The sequence below is a fragment of the Ips typographus genome, linkage group LG1 (genome assembly GCF_016097725.1).
Source record: "Ips typographus isolate SLU linkage group LG1, UJ_Ityp_2.0, whole genome shotgun sequence".
Lineage (NCBI taxonomy): Eukaryota > Metazoa > Arthropoda > Insecta > Coleoptera > Curculionidae > Ips > Ips typographus.
Window position 1 is genome coordinate 24736207 of NC_138422.1, and position 14231 is coordinate 24750437.

General features: G+C 32.5%; 1 protein-coding gene across 5 annotated transcripts; it reads right to left on the reverse strand.

The window, feature by feature from the left end:
* Positions 1 to 1269: 1269 nt before the first annotated feature.
* On the reverse strand, positions 1270 to 14130 carry LOC145726185 (uncharacterized). 5 transcript variants are annotated; one of them, XM_081975182.1, is made up of 5 exons: positions 13987 to 14130; positions 4474 to 4614; positions 3011 to 3136; positions 2824 to 2958; positions 1270 to 2561 (listed from the first exon to the last, which is right to left on the reverse strand). In XM_081975182.1, exons 2-5 carry the CDS (start codon positions 4556 to 4558, stop codon positions 2479 to 2481), a joined length of 429 nt encoding a protein of 142 aa, XP_081831308.1. In that variant the 5' UTR covers positions 4559 to 4614; positions 13987 to 14130; the 3' UTR covers positions 1270 to 2478. The 5 variants fall into 5 exon arrangements, with proteins under 5 accessions (XP_081831308.1, XP_081831291.1, XP_081831300.1 ...); XM_081975165.1 differs by lacking the exon at positions 13987 to 14130 and adding an exon at positions 13575 to 13945; XM_081975174.1 differs by lacking the exon at positions 13987 to 14130 and adding an exon at positions 9265 to 9416.
* Positions 14131 to 14231: the final 101 nt, after the last annotated feature.

Below are 14231 nucleotides of genomic sequence, written 5' to 3' on the forward strand. Positions count from 1 at the left end.
AAGCTCTGGCTTAACAGCTGGCCGCACTACTTAACAAAATATTCTCAGTTACACCACAATAAGCGAGGAGCAGCAAGGTTTCCGGAAAAACGATTGATACAGTGTTCGTTGTCAGGCAGGTTGTAGAGGAGGCAATAGAGTATAACAAACTAGCATATCTGTGCTTTATAAGTTTAACAAAAGCATTGACTTAAATGAGCTGGCCCGCAAGGAAACACCACTGAGCAACACCAACAACACCACAACAATATACGAACAAAATTAACAACAACAGAGAAAATACAACAAAGCACAGAGATACGACAAGAAGACAGTCTTTGTCCACTGTTGTTCAACATCACATTGGACAGAATAATAGACCAAGTGCGTAAGACCAAGGAAACAAGCTGGCAGGTTTTTGAATTCAACTATCTGAGAATAACAATACAATATCACTATATGGTGCCAGGATATCAGGAGCTTTACGAAAAACCATGATGCATATCAATTCCGACTAAAGTTAGAATATAAGAGGCATGTGTCAGGCCCGTGATGACATACAGAAACACGAGCTGATACAGCGGAGATAAAATGATGACTAAGAATGATCACAGATAACACACTTTGGGATCAAAGAAGGAGCAACAAAATTAGGAAAAAAACAAGCACATTTCCAGAATGGAGAATCACAGACAGAGTAATAGAAAACTAGCATCTGGCAGACCACCAGGATGGCCTCCCAAGAGGTGGAAGAATAAATAGGTAAAGCAAGCCTCAAGCTTCCTCAAAGAAGAATAAGAATATTTAAACGTGAAGTAATCAAAGAATACACAGTGGACTTGATAAACTGCAATTAACCCACAGTCCTCCACCTCTACAAAGTGTATTTAGGAGTATCAAATCCAGCTTTACATTACATTAGGACGGATTTTTCTGTACGCAGATGATAGAGCTTGCATTGTGTCTGAGAAATGTTCAGAATGATGTTATAATAAACTAATGGTGAATCAATCCAAGACAGTAATAAGAATTTGAAATGGTTAGAAAAGATCTATTTGATATCAGTCTGCAGTTTGACAGAATGCGACTAGATTCACTGACTGAGAATGAAATTGTGAAGGTGGGAAGACTTTTACTTTTTGCACTTTCCAATGTTATTTTCAGCAGTTTCATTTCCTTCACAAGATATCACAAACCAGCCATTTTTGCCCATACACACCACATAAAAGGATTTTGATAAGCTGCTCTTTTACTTGCCTAAAAGGCGAGAAGAAATTAAACTGCATCACCTAGAGCAACATTATATTTATTATAATGAAACAAACAATCCAGCAACAACGTTAAATACTCTTGTAAGTACGAATGTTTCTAGGTATGTAAACTTTGGTACGTTAAATTTTACGTATTTTTAAGTGAAAAGTGTTTGCAAAAAGCACCTATTTCAATCTGCACAGCGTGAAAATAGTAAATTTGCACATTTTCTAGGACCTATACAAATACTTACAAGCTAAGTAATAAATATGTCTTTTTGCTTCTATGAGAGGGAGATAGGTGGATTTTGCTTTAAGTATGACACAGTTTGATAAAGTTTTATGGCCGCTAACTATAAACATTTCTATGAACTAAATTATCACTTATAACAAGGCAAGGTATAGAGTGGTTTTTGACTAATTTTTATTTAGTTACTTTACAAAAACCTTGATTAGTTTTCAGTTTAATGGTGTAAGTCAATGTTGACATTTTTAAGGCACTATAAATTACCCATATTAACTTTACCTTACCAGAATTTGCAGGAGCAAATGCCAGAACATAGAGTGACTATCAGTAATAGCAAAATAATTGATATAGTTCAAAAAGTACTTTCGTTCATCCGAATTAATGAAACAAATTCAATTTTACACGTGAATTAGAGACCATACATAGCATTTTCAGAGTTATAGAATCAATTCAAGCTCCAGGAAGCTCCAAATATCGTAAATTAGGTAATTAAGTGACTCCAAACTTGTTAAAGTAACGATTTCAACATACCACACTAATTGAAACGGGTTTCTGATAAATAAGCTGTATCATTGTGTAAGTTTTAACACGCGCTTAATTAAAAAATGTGATTTTGGGTTAGAAATGTATGGTATGGTACACAAAAGAGTTATCTATATTGGTATTTAACAAGAAGACGACACATCAAATTGAAAAAGAAAATAATATGATCTTTAAAGTAAAACTTAAACTATATCGAATATCCTTCACAAAGTGCTCAATTTAAAACCACCCTGTACCTCTAAGTTTGCAAAAATAAACTTTATAGCTGACTGTACAAAAACAATAAAAAAATATATACATACACGATTTTTAAGTACAAAAAAAACAAACAGGTAAGTAGACTCACTTTAACCAACATACCCAAGTAGGAAAATACTGATGGCGTTCTTTGTTAGGGTGAAATCGCTGCTTTGGAATGGCATTGTCGGTCTTCAAACCGCAAATACTGGTAAAACATCTCTAGGTGTTCAAATATAGTGTCGTCCATACCAAAACCAGCAAAGATATTGTTAGGTGATGACTTTTCATCCTTTCAGCAAAACCTAAAAAAATTATTATTGTGTTTTATTTGTGTGAAGAAGATTTTAGAAGTTTGAGGTAGAGATTCATTATTTGATGAACGATCGATGATGATTGATTACGAACAAATGATCTTTCTATTCAAGAGAAGAATAGCTCATAGAGCTTCTAGAGAAACCTGCTTATGTGTCTGTTCTCTTGAGAATACAAATCCAGACGTCAAACTTCTGAAGCGGGCGAAATCTTCTACTTTCAACCCTCAATTTACTAGAGAAGAAAACTTACTAATACAAAACGTGTTGTCATCACTGGCATAAAAACCTTCCTGTGTTTTGCACCGGCACACCTCCCAACCTTCCGGACCGGTACAAAAGGCTCCTTCGAGGCAATGACTGTCGTAGTAGCATTTGGATCCAATAACTATTAAAGAAAATTGTTAAAGAAAGTTTGAAAAAGTATAGGTAATACGTACAACCAATGCACTTCGTCCTTTCTTTGTTCGGATAATACCCAGGACCACACTGACACGTGCGGTTACTGGAACAAAAGTATCCAATTGTGTTGCATTCACTGTAGATCAGACAACGTCCGTTCAATTCTGTGAAGGAAAAAAATGGTTCAAAAACAGTTTAAATGAAGAAAACTTTTACAAATTGTGTCAAAAAGGTTCGAAAAAACATAAAGGAACCAACAAGGTTCTTTCAGTACAGAATAGATCTTGTTTATGGGAAATTACAGTGGACACTAAACTAAATCCTTTGAAGAAATAGTCAAGTCTACTGACTACTTGCTCTATGCTATCTTCTGGCTCTTCACTCCTCTTGCTTTGCCTTTGTAATACAATGTGTAAAAAGCGTCTCTTCTACATTTCTAATGCTGTAAGAAGCCTCTTCCATGCAATATCAAAAAAAGATTCACTCTGGTGCTTCAATCTAGATGATACAATTTTTTACACATGCATCATAGTTCAACTGCTACACTACTAGCAGTTTTGGTAAAATTTCAGGCCTATAGAACGGACCACCAATCTGTGAAGTATAGCGGAAAAGAAAAACGGAAGTTTTGGAAGTTCAACAACTCCATGATAAGGATTTTTCAAAATGGAGTAGAATTTTGCCAATGGAAATGCCACAAAATTCAAGTAAATCGAAACTTCTGGCTTTAACATTTTATTAGAATTGCTGTATAGAGAACTGATTGAATGTGGTTCCAACTTCCACAGAGTTTATTATAATACACTCTGTATCACAAAAACAAAAAAAATGCATTACACTTTAACACCCTGTATCTGTCACAAAGCATTTCCAAGCATAAGGTCATATAAACTTTCCTTTTTTCTAGACAACAGGAATACTTAGCCAGATTTTTTATGGCATTATTTTTAATTAAAGACACCCTGTATAATTTAGGCAACAAAAATTTAAAGCAATTACAGATTGTTTCAAGTGTGTTGCTTTCTCTTTCGTATCTAAGTGACAATCTATAAATCTATACACAACCAAGATGTGACTGAACATAATGTGTTGTCTTTGTCTGATACTTTAGGGGCAGACAGATTATTAGTCATATGTAAGTGTCTTACATACCCATAAAACATTTGATATAGTCAACATTTTATCATATTCTGATGTGTCATGAACCATGCATATTGTTACTCGTCTAGATTACCAGGAATTTTAAACTACAGCATTGACAACAAATAATATAGTGTTTTGTATTAAACCCAACCAAAGCATTATTATCACACACCGTGTGTGCTATCATTTTACACTAAAGGAATCCTAATAAGCAAATAATGAGTCTGGTGGATAAGCACCAAATTAAACCCACAGAAACAGTAACATCACCTAACTAAACACATTTTCACACCAATTTGCACGCGTTAAAACTGATACCACATTGAACAAAGAAAAAAAGTAAACAGAACCAACGAACCTTGTCTTCGCTGGGCAAAAACCTCGGCAGTACCACCGCACGCCATTAATAAGCAGACCAGCACCACTAAATCGACGCACACCATGACTGACTGACTTCTTTGCTTCGTCGTTTGGGTACTAAGGTGATGGTACTATTAACCTGCAAAAAATATCACGTCTATGAGTACCAATATTAACTAATGTAGACTGGGTGAAGGCGATATGGGTGCGTCTTAAGGCGGTACCACCCTATTGTACTTACACAATTTTAATATGTTTTGGGTGCTTTGAGACATAATATTATGTTGATAGCTTGTTCACCTATATGGGTGTTTGTTGTGGTACCCGTTTGGTTCTGAAACGATGTTTAACATCGTAAAATCTTATCACGGACATGATTTATACATGTGGTTTAACCAGGTTAATTTATTTCATTGAATTTTGATGGTGTACTGGAAAATCCTGTTTTGACTGTATATTTCCACTGCAATATTATACAGACTACTTTTACACTTTCCTGAACAAATGTCCATCCATTTATCTAAATTTGTGTTACTTAATAGAGAAAACTTCTTTACTTCTCCGGTACGAAATTCATTTAAGACAAAGTTTGTGAGTTCTTACATATTTTATAATGTTAAGGAAAAAAATGGTAAATTGGTAAATTTAATAGCACTCCTTGTTCAGAAGCAAAAAGTGTCCATTTGAAAAATAAAGAAATCTGTGCTTAACAAATGTAATGTAATTTGGTTTAAATAGGCAAAAATGCATTTATTTGACAAAAAGGTCACTTTTAAACCATTTTGCTTCTAGTTTCTTCAATTATTAAATATTTTTACTTTATTGAAATTTGCAGAGCATCTTTAGTGTGAAATGACTAACTATAAATAATACGTTAAAATCTGAGTAATTTATTTCATTGATTAGTTAAAACTGCATTTTCAAACAGATTTACAAATCAAATATCTCAAGAACTAGTGTTCTTCAAGATTTCTATAACGAGACCATTTAAGAGACCAAATAACTTTGCCAATAGAAAAAAATATGACACAAAAATAGTTATAAACCAGAAGCATATACAAGCAAAAGATTCAGAAAAGTTGATAAGAACCAGAGATGTTGATCTTATGAAATAAGACGAAAATATATGGAAAATCAATCAGTAAAGTGCACTTTCGGCTCTAAGATGGGTGTGGAAAGGAATACTTTTCCTCACTAAATTTAGTTTTTAAAAATGTACATTTAGTGCAAATAGTTAGTTATACAACAAGTGACTTAAACCATTTTGTGATCAACTGAAGTTGAAATTTAAAAATGCACTTATTTTAATTTGCAAATTGAGACATGAAAAAAGATGACACAAAAATAGTTATAAACCAGAAGCATATACAAGCAAATGATTCAGAAAAGTTGATAAGAACCAGAGATGTTGATCTTATGAAATAAGACGAAAATATATGGAAAATCAATCAGTAAAGTGCACTTTCGGCTCTAAGATGGGTGTGGAAAGGAATACTTTTCCTCACTAAATTTAGTTTTTAAAAATGTACATTTAGTGCAAATAGTTAGTTATACAACAAGTGACTTAAACCATTTTGTGATCAACTGAAGTTGAAATTTAAAAATGCACTTATTTTAATTTGCAAATTGAGACATGAAAAAAGATGACACAAAAATAGTTATAAACCAGAAGCATATACAAGCAAATGATTCAGAAAAGTTGATAAGAACCAGAGATGTTGATGACTTATGAATAAGACGAAAATATATGGAAAATCAATAAAGTACAGTAAAGTGCACTTTCGGCACTAAGAAGGGTGTGGAAAGGAATAGTTTTCCTCACTAAATTTAGTTTTTAAAAATGTACATTTAGAGCAAATAGTTAGTTATACAACAAGTGACTTAAACCATTTTGTGATCAACTAAAGTTGAAATTTAAAAATGCACTTATTTTAATTTGCAAATTGAGACATGAAAAAAGATGACACAAAAATAGTTATAAACCAGAAGCATATACAAGCAAAGGATTCAGAAAAGTTGATAAGAACCAGAGATGTTGATGACTTACGAATAAGACGAAAATATATGGAAAATCAATAAAGTACAGTAAAGTGCACTTTCGGCTCTAAGATGGGTGTGGAAAGGAATACTTTTCCTCACTAAATTTAGTTTTTAAAAATGTACATTTAGAGCAAATAGTTATACAACAAGTGACTTAAACCAATTTGTGATCAACTAAAGTTGAAATTTAAAAATTCACTTATTTTAAGTTGCAAATTGAGACATGAAAAAAGATGACACAAAAATAGTTATAAACCAGAAGCATATACAAGCAAAAGATTCAGAAAAGTTGATAAGAACCAGAGATGTTGATGACTTATGAATAAGACGAAAATATATGGAAAATCAATAAAGTACAGTAAAGTGCACTTTCGGCCCTAAGATGGGTGTGGAAAGGAATACTTTTTCTCACTAAATTTAGTTTTTAAAAATGTACATTTAGTGCAAATAGTTAGTTATACAACAAGTGACTTAAACCATTTTGTGATCAACTGAAGTTGAAATTTAAAAGTGCACTTATTTTAATTTGCAAATTAAGACATGAAAAAAGATGACACAAAAATAGTTATAAACCAGAAGCATATACAAGCAAAGGATTCAGAAAAGTTGATAAGAACCAGAGATGTTGATGACTTATGAATACGACGAAAATATATGAAAAATCAATAAAGTACAGTAAAGTGCACTTTCGGCTCTAAGATGGGTGTGGAAAGGAATACTTTTCCTCACTAAATTTAGTTTTTAAAAATGTACATTTAGAGCAAATAGTTATACAACAAGTGACTTAAACCATTTTGTGATCAACTAAAGTTGAAATTTAAAAATTCACTTATTTTAAGTTGCAAATTGAGACATGAAAAAAGATGACACAAAAATAGTTATAAACCAGAAGCATATACAAGCAAAAGATTCAGAAAAGTTGATAAGAACCAGAGATGTTGATGACTTATGAATAAGACCAAAATATATGGAAAATCAATAAAGTACAGTAAAGTGCACTTTCGGCCCTAAGATGGGTGTGGAAAGGAATACTTTTTCTCACTAAATTTAGTTTTTAAAAATGTACATTTAGTGCAAATAGTTAGTTATACAACAAGTGACTTAAACCATTTTGTGATCAACTGAAGTTGAAATTTAAAAGTGCACTTATTTTAATTTGCAAATTAAGACATGAAAAAAGATGACACAAAAATAGTTATAAACCAGAAGCATATACAAGCAAAGGATTCAGAAAAGTTGATAAGAACCAGAGATGTTGATGACTTATGAATACGACGAAAATATATGAAAAATCAATAAAGTACAGTAAAGTGCACTTTCGGCTCTAAGATGGGTGTGGAAAGGAATACTTTTCCTCACTAAATTTAGTTTTTAAAAATGTACATTTAGAGCAAATAGTTATACAACAAGTGACTTAAACCATTTTGTGATCAACTAAAGTTGAAATTTAAAAATTCACTTATTTTAAGTTGCAAATTGAGACATGAAAAAAGATGACACAAAAATAGTTATAAACCAGAAGCATATACAAGCAAAAGATTCAGAAAAGTTGATAAGAACCAGAGATGTTGATGACTTATGAATAAGACCAAAATATATGGAAAATCAATAAAGTACAGTAAAGTGCACTTTCGGCCCTAAGATGGGTGTGGAAAGGAATACTTTTTCTCACTAAATTTAGTTTTTAAAAATGTACATTTAGAGCAAATAGTTAGTTATACAACAAGTGACTTAAACCATTTTGTGATCAACTGAAGTTGAAATTTAAAAATGCACATATTTTAATTTGCAAATTGAGACATTATAGTCATTCCCGCCAAAAATACTACTTTCTGCACTTGTAAAGCAAATAACTATACAGGGTTAGCCACCCAAACTGCTTATTAAAACCAAATATTCATAGTAACGCAAATATTGGGATATAACAGAAATTCAATGTGGGATATAATCATAAAATAGAGATCTCTAAGATTAGGAACATGCAAGTCGTTTTGCTGTATCTCATTTTGATTAGGCATGCCTTGAAAATTGCCAAAATTGCCAAAATGTCAGTATAGTAGGCCAAGAAAAACCTTTATTTGGAAAAAATTTCGGTGCATTATTAAAAATAAGTTAAAAACCATCTGGTCTAATGTGGATTGTCATTTTGTTGTCAACTTAGCCTCTAGTTAATCTACCCTGTATAATTTTAATTTTTTTTATCCAAACATCCCCATTCTTTAAACAGTATACTGACTTATTTTTCTACTCTGAAGGTAGTATGTATGTTCGACAAAGGTTTTTACAAAAATCTTTCTTGTTTCGCATCTAATTTTGGTATTGATGATTACAATATATGTCTTTTGAACCTGTGTGTGTGTTAGTTTTGTTAAATGTAGCTGCTGCATGTGTACTTTCAGTACAATCATAACTTATTCTTGCCTCCGGGCTTTTACAAAAATAAGTTGTATATTTGCGAATTAACTTGATGATTTGCGGGAAAATCCGTTTTTGTATATAAATTTCAGTTGCCCTCTTGGTCAATTACCCATAAGTAACTGCCAGATGTTACTGGCATAAAACTTCTAATTATTCCACAATGCATTTTGCATAACGAATACCAGTTAATAAGCTGATTCTAAAAGAACAAAACTTCAAATAATGTAAAATTCAACTTTTCACAACATTTCTAGTGATTTAATCTGTTCGTCCTAATGTAGATTAGTTAATACAAACCGCAACAACAGGAAGTAAATGTGGATATACTTACTCAGAACAACCAACATTCATAATAAATAAACGACAAACTAAAACTCGTGCTAAAAGCTTCTTTCGTGAATGAAAAAGCCCTTTTCCACTGTACATCTGATCTTACTACGCACTTTCACTCAACCAATCCAGTTACTTTGCAATTTTACATTTAGGGGAGCAGCATGTGTTTGCTTTAGTTAGGAAAACAGGCAAACTTAGATAAGATTTCACTTCTCAGTACTCAACATAACAAATTTAGGGACATAAAACCACGTTGCACCACTGCAAGGAAAAAGTTCCTTGAAGGGTCCACTTTACGACTGACTGAAGTGAATAAAAGTAGGGACGAAGTTCAACGCGCCCGTACCCAGGTATCAACATCAACCCCCTTTCGAAGGGCTTGAAAAAGCAGAAGGAAGTTTAGCATTGTCCACCCTAAACGTGTCTTCCTGTCACACATTTCATTGTAATGCAATAATCATTCTCGTGACTTAATGCCAAGTTCCAATATTGATTTAGCCATGAATATTGGATAACAAAAAATATTTGACAACTAACTGTTTAGTTTATTCAGAACTTGGTTTAAACTGGCCCTAACAAGGATCACTTCCGCTAACTAAACTATTCGGTTTGTATGGCTTTTATATCAGTTTTGTAAAGGTGTTTGCCTAGTAAACTATATCAGTCAAGGTAACCCAGAAAATTAACAAAGAGTTGTATTGGGAACCTACCAATCAATATATTAGACCCAACAAGATTAATGGAATTTACCCGAAACGGCTCTTTTTATTCCTATGTGGAGGTTTTAATTTAATATTGGCATTTCGGGTTAATAAAATGGGAGAGTCTTTGCATATGTTCAGTATTATGTGATAATCAGGGTGGAAGTTAAACTTGAATATTTTGTGTATTTTTTGTAATTATTTTTTAAAATTGTTGGTTTATTCTAAAAAGGCTCAAATGATAAAAACTCACTAAACAGAGTGGATTTTGAGGGATAAATGTAAGGAATACAATAGAGTGCAAAACGAATATTTCAGTTTAGCCAAAAAAACATTACAAATTTCCTGAAATTAGAGATTTTCAGCCCCTTACAGTTTTCTAGAACGTGATGAGTTTAGTCAACCTTTGCTAGATTTAAATAACTTATTAAGGACGCATCAACTGTATTTTGTGAGGTTCAAAATATACTAAAAACACTCTCAAAGACATTACAAAACGCAATTTTGTATAATTTTTGTGATGTCAACAAATACTTGAAAAACTAGCAAGTATGAAGTACATGAATTCAATTGCATACTTCTCTAAGTAGGATTATGGTAGTATTGGACAGTTTATTTAAAATTTCTCTGACTGACAACCATGAAGCTATTAAATTGTAAAACTTACTTGGAAACTAGCAAAGCCTGTATAAAGTACATGAATTTAATTTCACACCTCTATAAGTAAAATTTTAGCAGACACAGTATTTGACTAGTCTATTTAAGCCCTCACTTGGTATATCAGAAGAGTGACAACTGTCAAAACCGACGTCATAAAGCTATAAAACTGTAATTCATACAATATATAGTCATTTTTATTGTATTTTATAACTCTATGAGTAAGATTTTAATGGTTGTGTCGTTTGACTGTCCAATCAACAAGTTAATTAGTCTATTAGCCGAAGGGTAAACCGCTGAGTACAATTTTGTACAGTAATTCCTAATATGCCAATAATGTCCACTAATTCCTTGTAATGCCCAGTAATTCCTAATAACTCCCAATAACTAACCTAACCTAACAATAACTACTAATTTTCTAAATTACCACGACTGGAGAATCTAAAAAAAACTTTTTTAATTAAAAAAAAAAGAAAAAATGCTTGCAACTATTTAATCGGAAGTAGATATCAACTGCTGCACAGTTTAAATGGGACACCTTGTATATTATTGCATTTTTGGATTCTACGTCAAATTCATTAATGTCATACACTTTTCTGTATCCGTTTCTGAGATATTTATACCGTTCTATGTGAAATTTAATATTTTCAGTCTCCAAAATAATAATTTTAAGTTTGTATTAGATCACTTATTTAAAAAATTATTCGAGTTATTAAAGGTTAAAGTGGTAGCTGTGTCAAATTCAGTCAAAACTGTCAAACAACTCGTTTATTTGCAACAATTTGTATAGACTTTTATATGTCAGTGGATCCAAAGCTAACTAAACGTTTTTCTTGACTGTAACCACTCTAACTTCTTTGACAGATTTTTTTTTAAATCGGTCAGGTACAGCCCTGATATTTGGCACAAACCTAGCACAGTGATTGTCAAATTTAGAACCGTAGCAAAACTGTAGAAATAAAATCATTACAGTCGATTTTCGCTTGCACTAAGTGGCCAACATAACGCAAAACCCATTGGAATAGTGGTGGTGTTTCAGGCAAATTTGACCCTTACGAAAATTGTAATTTGCAAAAAGAAATTTCTATGCATTACATCGTAGTATACCTAGTAGCTCATGTAACCGTGTTTTCTTAATTTTCCAGGGTCAAATTAGCTCTAACCAGTCAAAAAGTGTTTCTGGGGCACCCTGTCTGTAAACCGTAGATAACACGCGTATTTATAACACTTTGTATATACTTTTATATGTCGATGGACAGCCAATGAAATGAGCTTTATATTGACGTAGAAAAGTCGATTGGTTAGTGGTACCGTTTAGCCACTAGAGGGCGTCAACTTTGACCAATTTTTTGGGGAAACCTTTTGTTTAATATTTAAAAACCAGCTTAATTGCACTATTTTGTGTTAGTTTTATACGTCAATGGAGAACCAATGGAATGACTTTTCTAAAAAGTTCCCAACATAGATTGATAGGTTAGACGGTTTGGCCGCTAGAGAGCGTCAAAGTTGACTATTTTTTTATGACTTTTTTCGTGCATCCTTTTGTTCAATCTTCAATAACTCGTTTATTTGCACCATTTTTAGTAGAGTTTTATACGTTAATGGATAGCCAATGGAATGAACTTTCTAACAGTCTCCCAATTTGAATGGATAGGTTAGACGGTTTGGCCGCTAGAGGGTGTCAAAATTGACAAATTTTTTCATGACTTTGTTGGTGCATTCCTTCGTTCAATCGTCAATAACTAGCTTATTTGCCACACTTTGTATAAACTTTTATATGCCAATGGATAGCCAATGAAATAAGCTTTCTATTGACATATAAAAGTTGATGGGTTAGGGGTACGATTTTTTCGCTAGATAACGTGAAAATTTTTAAAAGTATAGTTACAAAATTCATAATTTTTTATTGTATTCCAACGAAATTCATTAAAATTACCAAACATTATTGATGTTTAAACTCCAATGATAGATGTATAGAAAAATTATTTTATGAATTTTTGTTTTAATAGTTTTCAAAATACCAATGTATTTCCAGTAATGTCCATTAATTCCTAAAGTTTGTACACCATAATGACCCAGCGGTTTACCCCTCGCTATTAGCAGAAAGACAATTGTCTAAATCTTCTCCATGGAGCTATATTAAACTTTACCATTTACTTGAAATAGAGCATGTAGGTGAATTATCCAATTTTATAGGTCTATAAGTAAGCTTTTGGCACATGCAGTGTTTGACAGTGTTTTCGTAAATGTGTCGCAAAGAAATGACTGATGTCATATCTTTTTCCATGAAGCTATGGAATTACCATGAAACTAACCTGAACCTAACTCCCCATTAGAAGAAGATCCCATTGACATCTAAAGTAGAAAAATCTAAGGACCTTCCTAAGTCACCTGAATTCAAATCTCCACTACAAGGAGACAAAATATCATTGACATCTAAAATAGAAGTGTCTAAGGACCTTCCTAAATTAACTGAATCTAGATCCTCATTGATAAAACACAAAATCTCTAAAATAGAAGAATCTGTGGACATTCCTGAGTTGCAACAGCATCTTAGCACATGTTACTCTTAAAGCTCTAAGTAAATAGACTCTTAAAAAGATAATACAAGAAGATCAAATGCCAACAAACTAGCAAAACATTTATCCAGAGAAAGTTGTCCACCCCAAGTCCAGTTTGTGTTTACATCTGTTCAAACCAGAAGCTTTCTATTTCGTGAACTGATATAAGATTAGGATCCTTAAAATTGTACCAATTATAGTATTTACAACATGCGGATACGATTGATAGTATTTCAGCACCTTATTGATCAAATTTCGTCAACAGTCAAGGGATTTTAAGTAAATCTTAATATTTTGAAGTCATTCATTTGCTGCTGCTTGAAGTAAATGTATTAAAGAATTATTAACAGATCATCTTTAAAGTGATTTATTAAATTATTGGCATTTACCTGCAATTGATGTCTCTCCTTCAATTAAACATCTCTCTTTTTTAGGGATTTTCCAGACACTCACCATCAGTTTGAATGATGAACACTACAAACTAATAAACTGTTCAACTTCCTGTCCGAACTTCACACCACTACTGACACCTTCCTCATTAACATACAAATAATTAATAAACGTATAATCAAATGTGTGTTAATTCGACACTTTCGCGTTGCAATTAGTGTTGTTGTTTATTCCGGTCGAACTGTGGCTACTTTAAAATGTTCTCGAATGAATAATGTTCCACATGTGGTATGTGGTTCGGTCTTTTTTTTTATCTTAAAAGGGATCAAATTTTCGATTTGCGTAAGCGACACTGTAATCTTTTTTGTTTTTGTTGTCTGGTATATACAGGAAGCTCATTCAAATACTTACACATATGTTAAACCACTATGAAGTACTTGTCTTTGATAGATTTGTATTAGTAGTTGTAGTAAAAGTGTATTTTCCACATTAAGCTACCTCGAGTAGTATAGGTACACTGTTCTAGGTCACACAAAGTAAACTGAAAGCACACTTTGTATGTAGACATGTAAAGATGCGAATGGTGTTAATTTGCATATTTTAACATAATGACTGTTCGATATATAGGGGGATTGCGATAAATACACGTGAAAATG

Bases quoted from the DNA above. Each gene is read 5' to 3' on its own strand.
- LOC145726185 (XM_081975182.1), bottom strand. From the start codon at position 4,558: ATGGTGTGCGTCGATTTAGTGGTGCTGGTCTGCTTATTAATGGCGTGC. The intron at 2,959-3,010 runs GTACGTATTACC...TTTCTTTAATAG, and splicing joins AAGGACGAAGTGCATTGGTT to TTATTGGATCCAAATGCTAC. The intron at 2,562-2,823 runs GTAAGTTTTCTT...TAATTTTTTTAG, and splicing joins TGACAACACGTTTTGTATTA to GTTTTGCTGAAAGGATGAAA.